The 16,303-nt window shown below is 42.1% G+C and overlaps 1 protein-coding gene across 3 annotated transcripts in view; it reads left to right on the top strand.

Moving 5' to 3' along the window:
- SRGAP1 (SLIT-ROBO Rho GTPase activating protein 1) overlaps positions 1-13,772 on the top strand; it is a 276,149-nt gene extending 262,377 nt beyond the window's left edge. For 2 of the 3 annotated variants that reach the window (XM_030866395.3, XM_060306516.2), the window contains 4 exons: positions 1,259-1,439; positions 2,904-3,038; positions 3,172-3,511; positions 8,133-13,772. In XM_030866395.3, coding sequence (XP_030722255.1) covers positions 1,259-1,439; positions 2,904-3,038; positions 3,172-3,511; positions 8,133-8,510 — 1,034 coding nt within the window. In that variant the 3' untranslated portion in view covers positions 8,511-13,772. The remainder of the gene's footprint in view (positions 1-1,258; positions 1,440-2,903; positions 3,039-3,171; positions 3,512-8,132) is intronic. The other variant, XM_030866397.3, reaches the window with a different exon arrangement.
- The last annotated feature ends 2,531 nt before the right edge of the window (positions 13,773-16,303 follow it).

The raw sequence follows: 16,303 nt of genomic DNA, 5'->3' as shown, positions 1-16,303 counted from the left end.
TTAATATTTGTGGTCAGAATTAGAATAGAGCTGAAATTCCAATTCTAGGCCCAGAGCTTGATAGCTTTTTTCAACTTTTAATTTTGAGGTCATTGCAGATTCACATGCAGTTGTAAGAAACGCAACAGAGAGATGCCATACACCCTTCTCCCAGTTTGCCCCAGTGGTAACGTTTTACATAACTGTAGTATAATGTTACAAGTAGGAAACTGATATTGATATACTCCCTCCACCATTTTCACATTTCACCAGTTTTACATGCACTCATTCGTGTATGTGTTTACTTAGTTCTGTACAGTTTTACCACACGTGTAGATTTGTGTGATCACAACCACAGTCAAGATCAAGAACAGTTCCATCACAAGGATCCTTCGTGCTACCCTTTAATAGCCTTAGCTGTTTCCTTCCATCACTTCCCCCCGACCCCAGCCTCTGGCAACCACTAATCTATTCTCCGTCTCAATTATTATGTCATTTCAAGCATGCCGTATCAATGGAATCAGGCAATATGTAACTTTCTGAGGTTGGCTTTTTTCACTCACCATTGTTCCCTTGAATATTTTTTGATCTCTAGAAGATATAATTTTTGAATCTGGTCGTTTGAGTAGGTATGCTTGTTTCACAGGTGATATGCAGAATTTGTTTTTGATACTAGAAAAAATAAAGTTGTCTTTACTGTTGGTAGTAGTTTCAAGATTTGATAGTGCCAAAAAAATACATAAGGAAATTAAATGTATTCAAATAGTATTTAATGTGGTGATTTCTGTAAACTTGATTTTTTTTTTAAATAAGCAAATAAAGCATAAACTTCTTAATGTTCTGAGATAGTGATTCTTCCATGTTCTAAATGGTATTAACATGTTGCCAGGGAACTTGATCAAATAATATTGGTCAAGATAATACTGGAGCTGTTGCAGAAGATATTACAACCCAAGGAGAGATTTTATATATCATATTGCAAAACTTTAAATATTTTTTTATTAGACCGTCATGGTATCGCTAGTAAGAGGCTGTGGAAACTAAGAGCTAATGTTCAGTTTTTCTTGGCCTGAAAAACTGATGACAGCAAGAGAATATTTTTCTGTATCTCTTTTAACAGCATCATTTTCTCATTGTCTTGATGATTTTATTACCTTGTTCAGTCTGGATATTAAAACGACCTTGTTTATTTCTAAAGACTCATATAGACCTTTCAGTTAGTGCATCATGCCTTCCTGAGAACCCTGGCTCTCACCATCTTCTGGTGTGTTCTTTGTAGAAAATGAGCCAATAGAAGCAATAGCCAAGTTTGACTATGTTGGGCGGTCTGCCAGAGAGCTGTCCTTCAAGAAGGGTGCTTCCCTGCTGCTGTATCACCGCGCATCCGAGGACTGGTGGGAAGGAAGACACAACGGGATCGACGGGCTTGTGCCCCACCAGTACATAGTGGTGCAGGACATGTAAGTAGTCCCAACTTCCATCACCTGACGCTCCCAAGAGAAGACTCCAGCCACTGTTTTTATATATATAAATTTATTTATTTGTTTGCTTATTTATTTATTGGCTGCATTGGGACTTCGTTGCTGCATGTGGGCTTTCTCTAGTTTCGGCGAGCGGGGGTTATTCAGAAGTTGCAGTGTGCAGGCTTCTCACTGTGGTGGCTTCTCTTGCTGCGGAGCATGGGCTCTAGGTGCACGGGCTTCAGTAGTTCTGGCACACGGGCTCAGTAGTTGTGGCTCACAGGCTCTGGAGAGCAGGCTCAGTAGTTGTGGCACACAGGCTTAGCTGCTCTGCGGCATGTGGGATCTTCCGGGATCTTCCCGGACCAGGGCTCAAACCCTTGTCCCCTGCATTGGCAGGCGGATTTTTAACCACTGAGCCACCAGGGAAGCCCAGCAGCTATTGTTCTTAAAATGACTTTGGTCTCGTGAGAAGCGAGCAGAAGGGATTACAGAGCAAAAATTTCTGAGCTGGGCACAGTTCTTCACCTTACTAATGGGTCTTTGCTAACAGCACTTCAGGGCCAACAGCTTCTCATTTCCCAAACTCTCCTAGAAGGTCTGGAGCCAAGGACTAGTGAGAGACACACCTTCTGAAGCGTTCAGGTTCTTAGAAAAATACCCTGTGCGGAGGATGGCTTTAGGAGCTTAAGTGGCCCTGCTGATTCCAGAAACAGTGGTGGCTCTTCTCTTGGTGCCTGTCTACTGTTTCAATTCCACATTCCCAAGAGAGAGGATGCTGACTTCAAGTCTAAAGAAAATCATCTTCAGGCTTTTTATTAATTTTGCTGATGAGAAAGCTCTGCTTTCAAAAAAATACTTAAAGAGACATCTTCCCGTCTGGTCATAATTTTAAGTGAAAGAAACAAGTTACAAAATACCATGTACAGTGTAATTTTAATTTTGTGACTGCAGTATTTCACAATGCAGCACCAATTTATGAACAGCTCTTCAAGGAAAAGGGGAAAATACCACATAAAATGTATACAGTGACTGATTGAGCCTAAGTTTTAAAATGTTAAAATGTGTCTCTCAGAATGCAAGAAATATGATGTGTGTGTATGCAGACATACAGTCATATATATCTAAAGTACATAAACATATAAATATCTATAGTATAAATACTGTACATACCTGTGGACATCCTTGTAGATATGTATCCCAGGCAGCGAAGAAAAGCAGAGAAGGATATTTTCTAGAATTCGAACAGTAGTTGTCTCTGGATGTTACGTTATATTATGGGTGATTTTTATGGGAATTTCGGAATTTTCCAATTTATCTGCCATGAAACGTTATTATTCTTATAGTGAAGAGAAAAAAGTGACGTTAGTAAGAGAAAGACTTACATACATAAATGCCATCACTTATTCTTTTGTCCCCATTCGTCTAGCAAAAGACCCTCACTCTTGATTCTCATCGTTTCAGGGATGATACGTTTTCAGACACTCTAAGCCAAAAAGCCGACAGTGAGGCCAGCAGTGGGCCCGTGACTGAAGACAAGTCTTCATCCAAGGACATGAACTCCCCAACAGACCGTCATCCTGATGGCTATTTAGCCAGGTAGGTGGAGTGGTCACCAGGCTCCTGAACCTCCACTTCTCCAGGGGCTCTGAGGGGCCGTGTCATCCACAGCCTTGCAGAATTACCCTGTGTGATAACCTCTCCTATCCTCTCGCGCTCTGTCTCTGTCTAGGCAAAGAAAAAGAGGAGAGCCACCCCCTCCAATGAGGCGTCCTGGCAGGACCAGTGATGGCCATTGCCCTCTCCATCCCCCACATGGTCTTTCCAACTCCTCAATTGACCTGGGGTCCCCAAGCCTGGGCAGTCACCCCCGGGGCCTACTACAGAACCGTGGCCTCAATAATGACAGTCCCGAGAGGAGGCGTCGGCCGGGTCACGGCAGCTTGACCAACATCAGCCGCCACGACTCCCTCAAGAAGATTGACAGCCCTCCTATTAGAAGGTCCACATCATCAGGGCAATATACAGGCTTCAACGACCACAAGCCACTGGACCCAGAGACAATCGCTCAGGTAGGCTGCTTTGGATAGAATATTGCATGGTAAGTACCGGTGTGTGACGAAGGAGGCGTACAGGAGTTACTTTCTGGAGCCATGTCTTTTGTACAGAATCAACTAAAGACAACAGAAAAGAAATTAACCCATTCTTCAATTTAAGTCCATGTGATACTGGAAGGGCCCAAGTGTATTAGGTTCATAGTGATTTAAACAAAGACACGGCAGAAACTTAGGACCCAGGACAGTCAAACACATCCTTGCTGAATGGCCAGGAAAATTCTAAAAAAGAAGAAGAATGAGGAAGGACTAGCCCTACCAGATCCGAAGTGCATGCCAGAGCTAGTAAAACAGACAAACAGATGGAATGGAATGGAGAGCCCTGAAACAACATTTGTAGTGTATGATGAAAGTGACACTTTCATCTTAGGACATGGTGGATTACTCAGTAAATGAAGTGAGAAAATGATGGTTGGCTGTTTGAAGAACAGCAAGTTTGGCTCCTCTGTCACTCCTGAATGGATGTGTGTCTTTACTTCCCAATAGTGACTGCAGAGAAGGGCCTTGTAGTTTTTTCTAATGATCAGAATTGACAAAGTAGGGTTTGCCTGGTGGCGCAGTGGTTTGCCTGGTGGCGCAGTGGTTAAGAATCCGCCTGCCAATGCAGGGGACACGGGTTCAAACCCTGGTCCGGGAAGATCCCACATGCCGCGGAGCAACTAAGCCCATGCACCACAACTACTGAAGCCCGCGCACGTAGAGCCCATGCTCTGCAACAAGAGAAGCCACCGCAATGAGAAGCCTGCGCACCGCAACGAAGAGTAGCCCCTGCTCGCTGCAACTAGAGAAAGCCCACGCACAGCAACGAAGACCCAATGCAGCCAAAAATAAATAAATAAAATTAATTAATTTAAAAATAGTATGACAGGAAAAAAAACTGAATCACTATGCTGTACACCTGAAACTAACACAATATTGTAAATCGAGTATACTTCAATGGAAAAAAAAAGAAGAAAATATGTGTATGGCCAGTGAAAAAGGAGGTGAATAGATTCAGGGTTCACCATTTCAGTAAAGTGTCTTCCAGGTATCACTGAAGCTTAAAAATGGAATAGATCAAAAAAGGAAGTGAGAAATTAATGAAACAAACATGGGGAAGTATTAAAGATGGATTATTTTTAATAAAAAGTGCTCAAGGAAACCTGCATTTGATATGACAAATTTCCAAGCTATTTTCATTGTCCTAACTAAAAAGAATTTTGGATAGCAAATTAGATTGTGTGGAGAGTTTAATGTGTTTTTACAAAATTAAACCAATTTTAAGTGCACAACAGTTTTTCAGCAAAAACCAAAAAGACTTGACCTTTTTGGGTTTTTTTTTTTATTTGAAGTGCAATGCAGAGTCCTTTGAGGTCTCTTTAGAACCAATGATATTTGGCTATAATCCATAACATCATTCCTTGTAATAAGTAGGTGAAACAGCATTTAGGTTAGAGAGACAGGGAGTAGGAGTTTAGTGGTGGGAAGGTATAATAAGGTCTGTTTTAACCCTTTTGCTTCTAGAACCAAAATCCTTTCATTGTAAATCATAAAAACAAAAACTCGACAGATAAACCAGGCTCTACACGTTCTCTCTGGCGCAAATACTTGTAAAAAAACAAATCCATATATTTAGCGTCAAATGGAAATCACATATGAAAATAATTACTTGAAAAGTGATGTCATCCTCACAATATGGCTTCCAGCTGTGTCCTTTATTTATCTTTCCATCTCTCATCTTCAGATTTTCCCATGAGGACAAGTAAGCCTGCCATCATGGTGTTCATACCAAAAACATGCAATTTCTTTTAGTAAACAAATCAGTGGAATCCCTGATAGAGCTTTTTTAAAAAAATTGACATATCCACATGTGATCACTGGATCTTCATTTATTCATTTAGCAAGTCTTTACTGAGCACTTACTGTATGGCAGCTCCCATGCTAGGTGTTATGGACACAGAGTTAAATCAATGGTCAGTAAGCCGCTGCATGAAGGTGCTCATAATTCAGTGGAGGAGGCAGATATGGAAATCAGTTGCTGCTGTGCAGGGCCACAGGCTAATGCTCCAGGTGAGTGGAAGAAGCCTGGGAATATGGAGAAGAGGTATTTCCATGAGACCAGGGCAGTGGTTCTCCACCCACCCTATCTCACACAGTACTCCACCATGTGTGTGTGTTGGTGCGGGGGGGGGGGGCAGTGTATAAAAAACATAATATGGGACTTCCCTGGTGGTGCAGTGGTTAAGAATCCGCCTGCCGATGCACGGGACACAGGTTCGATCCCTGGTCTGGGAAGATCCCACAGTCTGTGGAGCAGCTAAGCCCAGTGCGCCACAACTACTGAAGCTGGCGTGCCTAGAGCCCATGCTCTGCAACAAGAGAAGCCACAGCAATGAGAAGCCCGCGCACCACAATGAAGAGTAGCCCCCGTTCGCCGCAACTAGAGAAAAGCCTGCGTGCAGCAACGAAGACCCAACCCAGCCAAAAATAAGTTAATTCTAAAAAAAACAACATAATGTAAAACTGACCCTCTTTACCATTTCTAAGTGTATAGGTCAGTAAAGTGTATTCACATGGCTGTGTAACAGATCTCCAGAACTTTTTCATTCTGCAAAACTAAAACTCTGTACCCATCTAAGAACAACTCCCTTTTTCCCCTCCCCACCGTGCCCTCGCCACCACTATTCTAAATACTTTTTGCTTCTGTGAATGTGCCCACCTCGTATAAGTGGCATCATGCAGTATTTTTCTTTTTGTGACAGGCTTACTTCACTTAACATAATGCCTTTAATGTAGCATGTGGCAGGATTTCCGTTTTAAGGCCCAGTAATAATCCATTGTACGTATACAGCACATTTCACTTATCCATTCATCTGTCGATGGTGCACACCTCACGTTTTTAAAACAAATATTTTGTAATTCCCCCTTTATTATCTGAAAAACTGATGATATGCCAATTTTTTTAAAACATATAAAGCCCTAAATACAATGTAAAGGAAAAACAAAAGGAGATTAGTATTAAAAGAAATGTATTTCAGAATGCTTAACTACATTAGAAGACAAATGAAGTAGTGAGATGCTTTCACCTACATGTAGACTTACCATAAATACAATTAAAAATGTATGTTGATATAAGAGTATTATTAAGTTAATTAGTTTCGACTCAGTTTCCATAATGGTGTTCCCATTGTGGAAAAAAATTATGATTTTTCTAAAATGGTGGACCACCTTCGGTCATACAGTTCTAATCAAAGCAGGGTATAATTTACATGATAGTTTCATTCCTAGAAGACACCATGAAAAATATATTTTGTGTTTATATATAAGAAAGTTAGGTTCTAGACTCAGACTATTATAAAAAAATTTTCACCTACATAAATGTCTGGAGGACATTTAAAAGTTGAACGAGATATGGGACAATTCATTGCATGTAAATTATCAGGACACTTGTAAGGTATCCAGTATCTCTGGCCCCTGCGCACCAAATGCCAATAATGCCACCTGGTTATTTTGACATTTAAAACTACACATACACGTACACCATATTACAGAAATGCCCTCCATGGGGCAGTACCACTTCCATTGAGATCCACTGGACAGAAGCGTCAGGGGGAGTCTTAAAATGAATTCTGAAGAACTGCTAGGAGTTAGTCAAGTATATAAAAGTGCTCAAAAATTATCTGTTGAATGAATGAAAGAAGCCTGATTTTTCATGCCTATACGCATTTCTTAAAAATTGTTGCGCTAAATTTAAGCCATCTTTTACCACAGATTGAAATAGAATTCCATCTAAGATGTCAGCATGTAAGGTCAAACCCACCAGAGGGCTGCCACGTGCCTCAGAATGGCCAGTGCTTGTTCTGTGGCTCTTTGAGCCACTGGTGCCATCGCACGTCTTGTCTCCTGCACATCCTGAGTCACGGTGGTCGTGTGAGATGGCATTAGGTTTACACACTCCACAGGCTGGTGTTAAAACCGTCATGCTTTTGCTGGTCTGCCTGCTTTGAAGTGAAGTATATGGTTTCTATACATTAGTATTCATTATCAGCCTAGTCTGTCTCTCTTGCTGGTTATTTTTTTTTCAGCTAATTATCGAGTTATCATTGACACACAGCACCATATAAGTTTAAGGTGTACAGCATAATGATTTGACTTGCACGCATCATGAAATGATTACCACCGTGGATTTAGTGAACATCCAGCATCTCACAGAGATACAAAATTAAAGAAAGAGAAGAAAAAATGTTTTTCCTTGTGATGAGAACTTAGGATTTACTCTCTTAACCTTCACATGTAACCTACAGCGGTGCTCATTATAGTTATCACGTTGTACATCACATCCCTAGTACTTAATTCATCTTATGACTGGAGTTCGTCCCTTTAGACTGCCTTCATCCAATTGCCCATCCCCGCAACCCCCCGCCTCTGGGAACCACAAATCTGATCTCTTTTGCTATGAGTTTGTTTTTGAAGTATGCTTGACCTACAACACTGCTAATTCCCGTCACATGACATAGTGATTCGATATTTCTATACATTTCAAAATGATCACCAGAATAAGTTTAGTTACCATCTCTCACTTCTGGTTCTTTTTCAACAGGATATTGAAGAGACAATGAACACTGCTTTGAATGAACTCCGAGAACTGGAGAGACAGAGTACAGCAAAGCACGCCCCCGATGTGGTGCTGGATACCTTAGAACAAGTGAAAAACTCTCCCACCCCTGCCACGTCCACGGAATCTCTCAGCCCTTTGCACAACGTTGCCCTCAGGAGCTCGGAGCCTCAGATTCGACGTAGCACTAGCTCCTCCAGTGACACAATGAGTACTTTCAAGCCTATGGTGGCGCCCAGAATGGGCGTGCAGCTGAAGCCCCCAGCCCTTCGGCCGAAACCTGCTGTTCTTCCAAAAACAAACCCTACAGTAGGGCCCACCCCACCTTCCCAGGGTCCAGCAGACAAGTCTTGCACAATGTAAAAACCAACTGAGCGAGCATATGGGGAGGTGATTAGAAAGAGAAAACGGATTAGTGACAAAAGTCAACAATCCTTAACTTTCCTTAGTCGTGTGCTTTTAACTGGAGACCCTTTGGCTTTTCTGTGTTCTCGAATGTAATGTCTGAGACTAGCTAAATTAACACGGGCATTTGTATTTTGTAATTTCATCCTTTTTTTTAATAACTGGACATATCCTGTGTCATTTTAAAGACAATAGAAACACTTAGACTTACTTGAAAATCCAATGCTGCACCATTTGTAATGAAGGCATCACCGCTCTGCCCTGCACGTTGCACAGTGCTTCAGGCTTAGTGTAGCCTGGATGAGTCAGAAGCGTCTGAATCCAAAGGCAGGAGGATCTGAGTTCCAGGCCTTGGAATGTAACCAGTGTTGGTCTCTGGCACTCGGGGTAAGGCTGAAAGGTGACAATGGATTTTTTGGTAGCTGACAGTGAGTACCTCTTATTCCATGCAGTGGGGCAGGGGGCTGGCTCTCGCTACAGACTTGCTGTTGTCACAGTGGGGTGTTCCCAGCGCGAGCTGCAGCCCACCGGCTGACTTTCTTAACAGTCGTTTCCCTGGGTCCAGGTGAAAGTCTCAGCGGGAGCGGGTAGAACCTCTGCAGTTACTGCTTGAACTGAACCTGGGAAGGGACAGTCCTCCAGAGCTATTGCTGTGACTCTTTCCCCAAGCCTGATCAGGCCCCGGAGGGTTTCCAAGTCCATCCCCTACGTTCACTGCAGACTAGAACAGTCTAATTTTAAAGACTGTCTGGTTACACTACTCCATGAACCCCTTCAGAGGTCTGTTGTTGCCTAGAAAACAACTTCTAGCTCCCCTAAGCCCCCGTGTCTTCCTCTGTGGCAACGGAGAAAGCAGACAGCGCACAAGTCCTTGGTTCGCCGGCCTTCCCTTCCCCTGACAAGATGACCTGGGTTCCTTTAAACGTGCTACAGAGGCCTGATGATCCTAAATTGAATCCCCAGCTCCCCTCGGCATTTGTCTCTTTGAGCTACGGTACTGGCGTAAGAGCCAGAGCAGCCGAGGTGGGACGATGACCTCATGCTTCCAGGACGACTTCCTCCCGGTTGTGCATCCTGGAACCATGGCTTTTTTTGTTTTCTCCGTGTGGTCTCTACTACATCACTCACACAGTCAGCTGAACTCCACTGACACCCTCTTTCTCTGACATCCTCACCCACAGACAGTTTTTCTTTAGCCCATATTTATGCTCTGTTTCTCCTCTATCTTAAAAAGCTTGCTTTGAATTCATTTGTTTTTACTAAGGTACAGATCACCACTGTCCTAACAGCAGCAGCTTATACCATCTGTAAACCTATGAGCATTTTATCTACCCTGTCGTTGAACTTACTGAGGAAGAGTTTTTTTGTTTGTTTTTTGGTTTGGGGGTGTTTTTTGTTTTGTTTTCAGAAAAATGGGTGGCCAGAACTAACCCCTCTGGACCACTTTGATTTCAAACTGGCAGCCAACTGCGTGCCCACCTAAGAGTTACAGTATGGGCTTTGATTTCTCAGCTCATTGGTGAATGCATCAATGTGGAAAAAATGGGGATCTGTACTAAAATCCAGACATTACTTTGATCTCTACCTCAGTTTGCCAGTCTAATCATTCTAATGCAAAGAGAGATGACATTTGTGAGATACTGTTACCTTTCCAAGTCACACTGCTGGTGGCTTGCCTGCAGCCTGATTTCACAAATGGATTAAATAGTGAAAAAAATTATTTCAAATATAATATTTCCAGGTATTGTAAACCTCTGAATTTTTACAACATCCTTCTTGCCCATTTTGAAAAAGAGACCCAGCTCGGCATCTTGTGCAACACCCCCCCCCACCCTCTCCCCCTTGAGCTTTAGTGGTCCTTCAGCACCTTTGGGCACCATGGAAACCCAGCCAGGACTGAGCTCTGAATAGCACGAACCCTTTTAAACAACCTTCCCAAATTTCTAGGAAGTTGAAACTTTTAAGATAATCTCCCAGTTCTTTCTAGATTCCACTGTGGTCTCTAATTCTCTGTTGTTAACGGGGAAACAGAAACAGAGAAAAGGGTGGGAGCAATGGGGGAGGAGACTTTAAATCTTTTAGAAATTAAAGAGGATTCTTAAAAACCACTTCCTTATTTGATGGATGAGTAAGATGTTAACAGAGGGCGTCACAAGGGCAGAGGCGTTTTGAACTTACTAATTTTTGAAGGGTTCTTCTACAAGCTTTAACTTTAGCTTTTCAGATCTTACCCCTGCAAACTCATTTCTTCAGACTTCTCCCTGGTAATCCTCCCCAGTGTCTCCTCTCTTTGCTGTTGACACCTGCGATGGAACGAGGACTGCCTTTCCACCCTCCAGATCAGGACTCTGTTGCCTCGCACGGCAGAGGACATGCTGCTCCAGACCTCAGAGCCTCAGAGGCTGTGCCTTCTTCCAGGAAACACTTCCGAATACCCTCCCATCGCTCCCTTTCTTTACCTGTCTCTGTCTTTTCTCTCTATAACTCTGTTGTCACCCTGAGGCTTTTTTTTTTTTTCCAATTCCCAGGGAAGGATGTGACCTCAGAGTGAGTAAGGACTCACTAATCCTTACTTTGTTTAGTAAAAGCCTTCAGATTCCAAGGATAAGACAAAGTGGCCACTTCACAAAGGATCCAGAATGACACCCAGTAAGTTCCTTAAAAGTTTCAGCAGCTGAGAGGGTTCACCTGTATGTGGGCCTCTTTACCGCCACAGGTGTAGCCCACAGTGGGGAGGTGGGAAGTCACAAGGAATGGGGAGAGAAGAAAGAAAATAAGTCCCTGAGGTGTTATGCCCCAGTTTCAAGGATCTTAACGGTTCATGTGCAGTTTGGGAAGTGGGTCATTTTGATGATGAGTAAATTATGGTTCTACAAAGATTACCTGACTCCACTTACACAAGAATATGTATTCACAGCTGATATAACTGAATGTTCACGTCCCATCCACAGAACTCACTGAAGTAGATTTACCAAATTGGCCTTTCTGTTTGGGTGGGGATGCTTGGAGTAGGTCGTTAGGATAGAGTGAACGGCTCTTAGTACCTGTTTCCTGATGAGTGTTCTGTAAATTATTTCAATCCATTGAATGGCCCTTTGTAGAGCTCCATGTTCAAGTGTGGCGTAAACGCCATTGTTCAACAGTTTTTCACACAATGTAATCTGACTTTGGTGCCCCTTGAGCAATCCATAGAATAATGTACAGCGGGGTCCCACTTCATCTACAGCAATGAACATGAACAGTGATCAATGGATATAGAGCGCCAAGGGTCAAAATTGTATGAGTTTTCTGTCTGTGTACTTTTGCCATTCCCAAAAATGGGTTTATAATTTAATTAAGAAAAAAGTGGGGGGACACGGTGGTCTCCTTAGCGTTTGGGAATGAAGCATAGCCTCTGGGGTCTGTAAACTGAAGAAACTTTAGTAATCACAGCCTCTGAAATCCAAGGTTAAAGAGCCTGTGGTTCTATTGGGTTTACAAGACTTCAGATTTGGGATGACATTTATTCCTGACCACAGTAGTGAGGGGCCATGAATTCAGGAAATGCGCTTGGGGCTGAGTCTCGCTCTGAGTTACCTGCCACATAGGCCCCAAGGCACGGGCAGCTTAGAAGTGAAGTCTCTTCCCATGTATGAATGAGCTCACGACTGGAGACTGGCCCCTGAGCTAAAAGCCAACCTCCAGCTGGGCTGGGGTGTCAGGCATGGGGCAGGGTGACTGGCACAGCTTTGTTCAAATCAGTAAAAATAAACTGGAAATTGAGCTTTCACTCACCCACCCTAGTATACTTTACAAAACAAAAAAAAGTCTACGTAGTATAATCAAAATGGTACCTGTATCTTAAAATTACGTAGGGAATTTTGTATGCTTAAATAATTGTTCTGGGTTCCATAATGCTTATCTTAGAAACTGTTTAGTAAAAGAAAATATATAAACCGTGCATTTGTGAATGCCCCCCCCTTAGAACATTCATCCAAGTTCAGTGTGTAGTGCGATGGTTATTATAGATGTTTGAAGTATAGTAAGTGGCTGTGTGACAGGAGAGACTGCTATTTACCTACTGACTTAAGGGTAACTCCTGCCCACGTAATTAAATCAGTATTGTCCTTTCCTGTCGGTTTGATTAATTGCAGTATTGGTGGCTTCCTGCTTGTGACTGTTACCTGATCGTGTCAATGTACATCCGTAGTATGTACATGTGAAAGTGCCTTTCTATTTTAGAGGAGTTTTAGCCTTGTTCTTTACTGTTGCCCCGCCCACCTCCTCCCCCAAGTGCCACCCCAATTCCTGCATCCACTTGACTGTTTTGAAATTTCCTTCCCTCTCTCCCAGCTGCTTCTCCACCCCCGCACCTTTTCATGCCTCGGTGCTCAGCCTTGTCCTGTCTTGCATTCTTGTCGGTCATGGTCAGGTCATGGTCATCAGACGTGTTGTTTTCCTCTTAGCCGTGACTGTGCCTTTCGTTCCCCACAGTCACTCTCCGGGTCCCCCGCAAATCGCCCCCCTCCCCTCCCCTGCTCACGTGCTGCTGACGGCCATCCTGTTCGCCTCTGCTCTGTACTGCCTCTTCCCATGACATTCCCTCCTCTCTGAAGTGAAAGTAAAGGGGGATGCTTTTCTAGTTCTGGAAGAGAAAAAAAGTTTTGTTAATCTGTTGTGACAATGCACTTTTATGTATAAGTACTGTACAGTTTGGCATGTACCATTCCAGGCTTCAGTATACAGTCAGGTCTGTTCTTCATGGTGTATCTTTATAATAAATAAGATAGTTCTGGCTGCCTTTGTCGGCTTCCGATGGTCTGATTCTCTGCCGTGTTTTCATTCCTTTCTATTTCTAATCACTATTTAATGCCCCCCACCACCACCAGAGCTGAGTTGCCTTAAATCGTTAAATCGTATGAAACTACCTTTTTTAAAAAAAAAAAAAGTTTTCATCTTTGATTTTGGTTTGTGAATTTGAAAATGAGGCCTCATGCACAGGGCCTATGTCCATGAAGCCAGGGTTTTTCAGAGGCATAGTTTGGAGACCCCTCTGTAATAAGAGAGATGGGGCTGGGAGAGTCTTAAGTAAGAGGCTGAGAGAGCACAGTCCTCCTAAACACTCCAGACTGAAATCTTTCCTTTGAGGAGTTTCTGACGTAGTAAACCTTGTCAAGCTGATTTTTGGTTTCATTTGAATCCATTGAAATGCAATCCTTAGGTATAGACTATGTTTAGAATTCCCCCATGTATGGATATTTTATCTCCAAACTTAGCTTTTTTTCCTAACTCTTGAGGACTGGCAATACATAATATAGTTTTGTAAAACTGTATCAGCAATGTGCAGATTGTATCAGCAATATACCAGACTGAATACTGATGAGCTGTAAAAAAAAAAAAAAAAAAAAAAAAATGACATAAATGGAGGGGAAAAAACTTTTATTGAAGCATAAAATACATAGAGAAAAGTACACAAATCATTAGTGTAAGAGATTTCACAAAGTGATACACTAATTTATCCACCCCCCAGATCAAGAAATAGCACATTAACAGCCTCCTAGAAGCTAGGCTTTCAAAGTTATCAACATCCTGACGAATAACACCATAGTTTGGTTTTGCCTGTCATTTTAACTTTCTACAAACAGACTCGTGGTGTGTAGATTTTCTGTCTGGCTTCTTTTCTTGAAATTTATGTTTGGGAGAGTCCATGTTGTTAAATATGACGGTAGTTTTCTACATTTTTCAGGGCTGTATAGAATTCTATATGAATATGTATAGTCTAGTATTTCCTAATTAAACTTTAGGTATTGTATGCATGGCTGTATAGAATTCTATATGAATGTGCTTGGTGTTTTATTTTAGTATTTCCTGATTATACTTTGGGTATTATATGCAGAAATCTTTAAACATGGACAAATTAATGGGAAGAAAAAAAAAAAAAAGACCCACCTGTTAAAGGAAATCTTTTCCCCAAACATGATGGAATGACTTTGAACGAAGCCATTGACTGGAACGCCTATCTAAAAGCAGGTAGGTACCATTTTAGGACCTGAGAGTTGGATTTACAGGCTGCCCCATGGGAACAAATGCCCAAGTCAGACTATAGGATTGTTCCAGGAAAGCCCCACTGTCCTGCATCTCCCTCACTACTATCCGCAAATCCACGAGCCTCAGCCTCTGCCACAACCCTCCCCACGTGCGCCTGTATCCCTCACGCCTGAATTAGAGTCCCACGTGAGTATGGTTGTCAGCTCCCACTGTTCACAGGCCAGCACCCTGTAAGAATATTAGGAAGGCAGGGAAAGGGAGTTTTCCAGCTTCTATCTCGAGTAGTTGGGACTCAAGCAGAAAATTCCCAAACTTGATCTAAAATGCCCAACAGGTCCTGGAAGCCAAAAATTACGGCACATTCTGTGCCATGGGCCATATATCCCCTCTTGGATTTTGGAAAATAGGGTTAAGATACCTTTGAGAAGTAATCATGGTGAGGTTCACCATTCTTCAGTAGACTTCCATCTATATAGTAGATAGAAAACTTGCCTCCTACAGTGAAAAATGGTGATTTTATCAAGATGAGTCCTTAGCAAGAGTGGCCGGAGAGCTGGAACCAGGTTGGATATCAAAATGTGTGTCTGTGTGTTTAAGAGAGAGAGATTGGTCCTCCTGGAGCCCTGAGACAACATTCTTTATTCAACATTAACATCTTGAAGGAAGTTAAGATATTTGCAGTCCAGTTCTGGCAAATAGTGGGTGCCCCCTTCCTACGCATCAGAGTGCGCTGTCAAGTGCACTCCTGGGATGATTGGCTTTCTTTTAGCTGCTTGGATGTGCAGCTGAAGGGAGGACTACTGATGAATTATCCTCCCAGTGATGATGCACTATACTAATCTTTCGTCTTTGACATATCCAAGGAATCTCTTGTGTAAAAATTGCCTCTCTAAATGAAAGTGAACGATCATGTCTGTAAGCTAGGGGAGAGGGAGGCGTCATCAATAGTCTGGTGGCATATTCGAAATTATACAATGATATGATATTAACTAATTTGAAAATGAGATTTGGCTTTCTAAGCCTTTGATGGATGGACTGCATCCATTTTTTTTTTTTTAAAGGCAACATGGTCAGGATTTCAAATAGAAGGTATGGACCGTGAGCAAAGGATGATTATTGCATTAGTAACTGAATATTAGCAGATGCATTAGGAGAGGAGGGAAAATTTTCAAATACGACAATAGTCTATTATCTGATCCTAATTCAAACTCAGTTACTAGACTTCTACAAATCATCAACCAATGCCTTAATTTCCCAGACAGAAATAATCCACAGCAGCATTTTAGTATATTGTCTTCTAATCCTTACACTGTGCTTATTTTTAGTGGAGTTGAATTTATATTGTGCATATAATTGTGTATCCTTGTCAGGTTTTTCTCCTTCGTATCAGTTCTTATTACAAGTCTCAGTAAACATGATTTTTTAAGGACTGCATTAATATTCTAGCATATGAACATACCATAATTTATTTAATCATTTTCCTCTCAGTGAGCCTGTTTGCAGGGTTTTTTTCAACTGAATGTTCTACAGAGCTGTAGTAAGCAGCTCTGTACATAATCACTGTCTGCATTTTGGATCATTAATTTATCATTGAATCCAAAAAAATGAAATAACTGGGTCAGGGGGTATAAGCATCTCTAAATTTCATGATAAATGTTGCCAACATGTTTTCCGGAAAGTCTGCACAAATTTACACTACTGCTGGCAAAGTATGAGTACAGAAC

This window comes from Globicephala melas, chromosome 10, assembly GCF_963455315.2.
Source record: "Globicephala melas chromosome 10, mGloMel1.2, whole genome shotgun sequence".
NCBI classification, from domain to species: Eukaryota; Metazoa; Chordata; class Mammalia; order Artiodactyla; family Delphinidae; genus Globicephala; species Globicephala melas.
The sequence above is the reverse complement of the archived record's forward strand: the minus strand, read 5'-3'. Positions and strand labels throughout refer to the sequence as shown.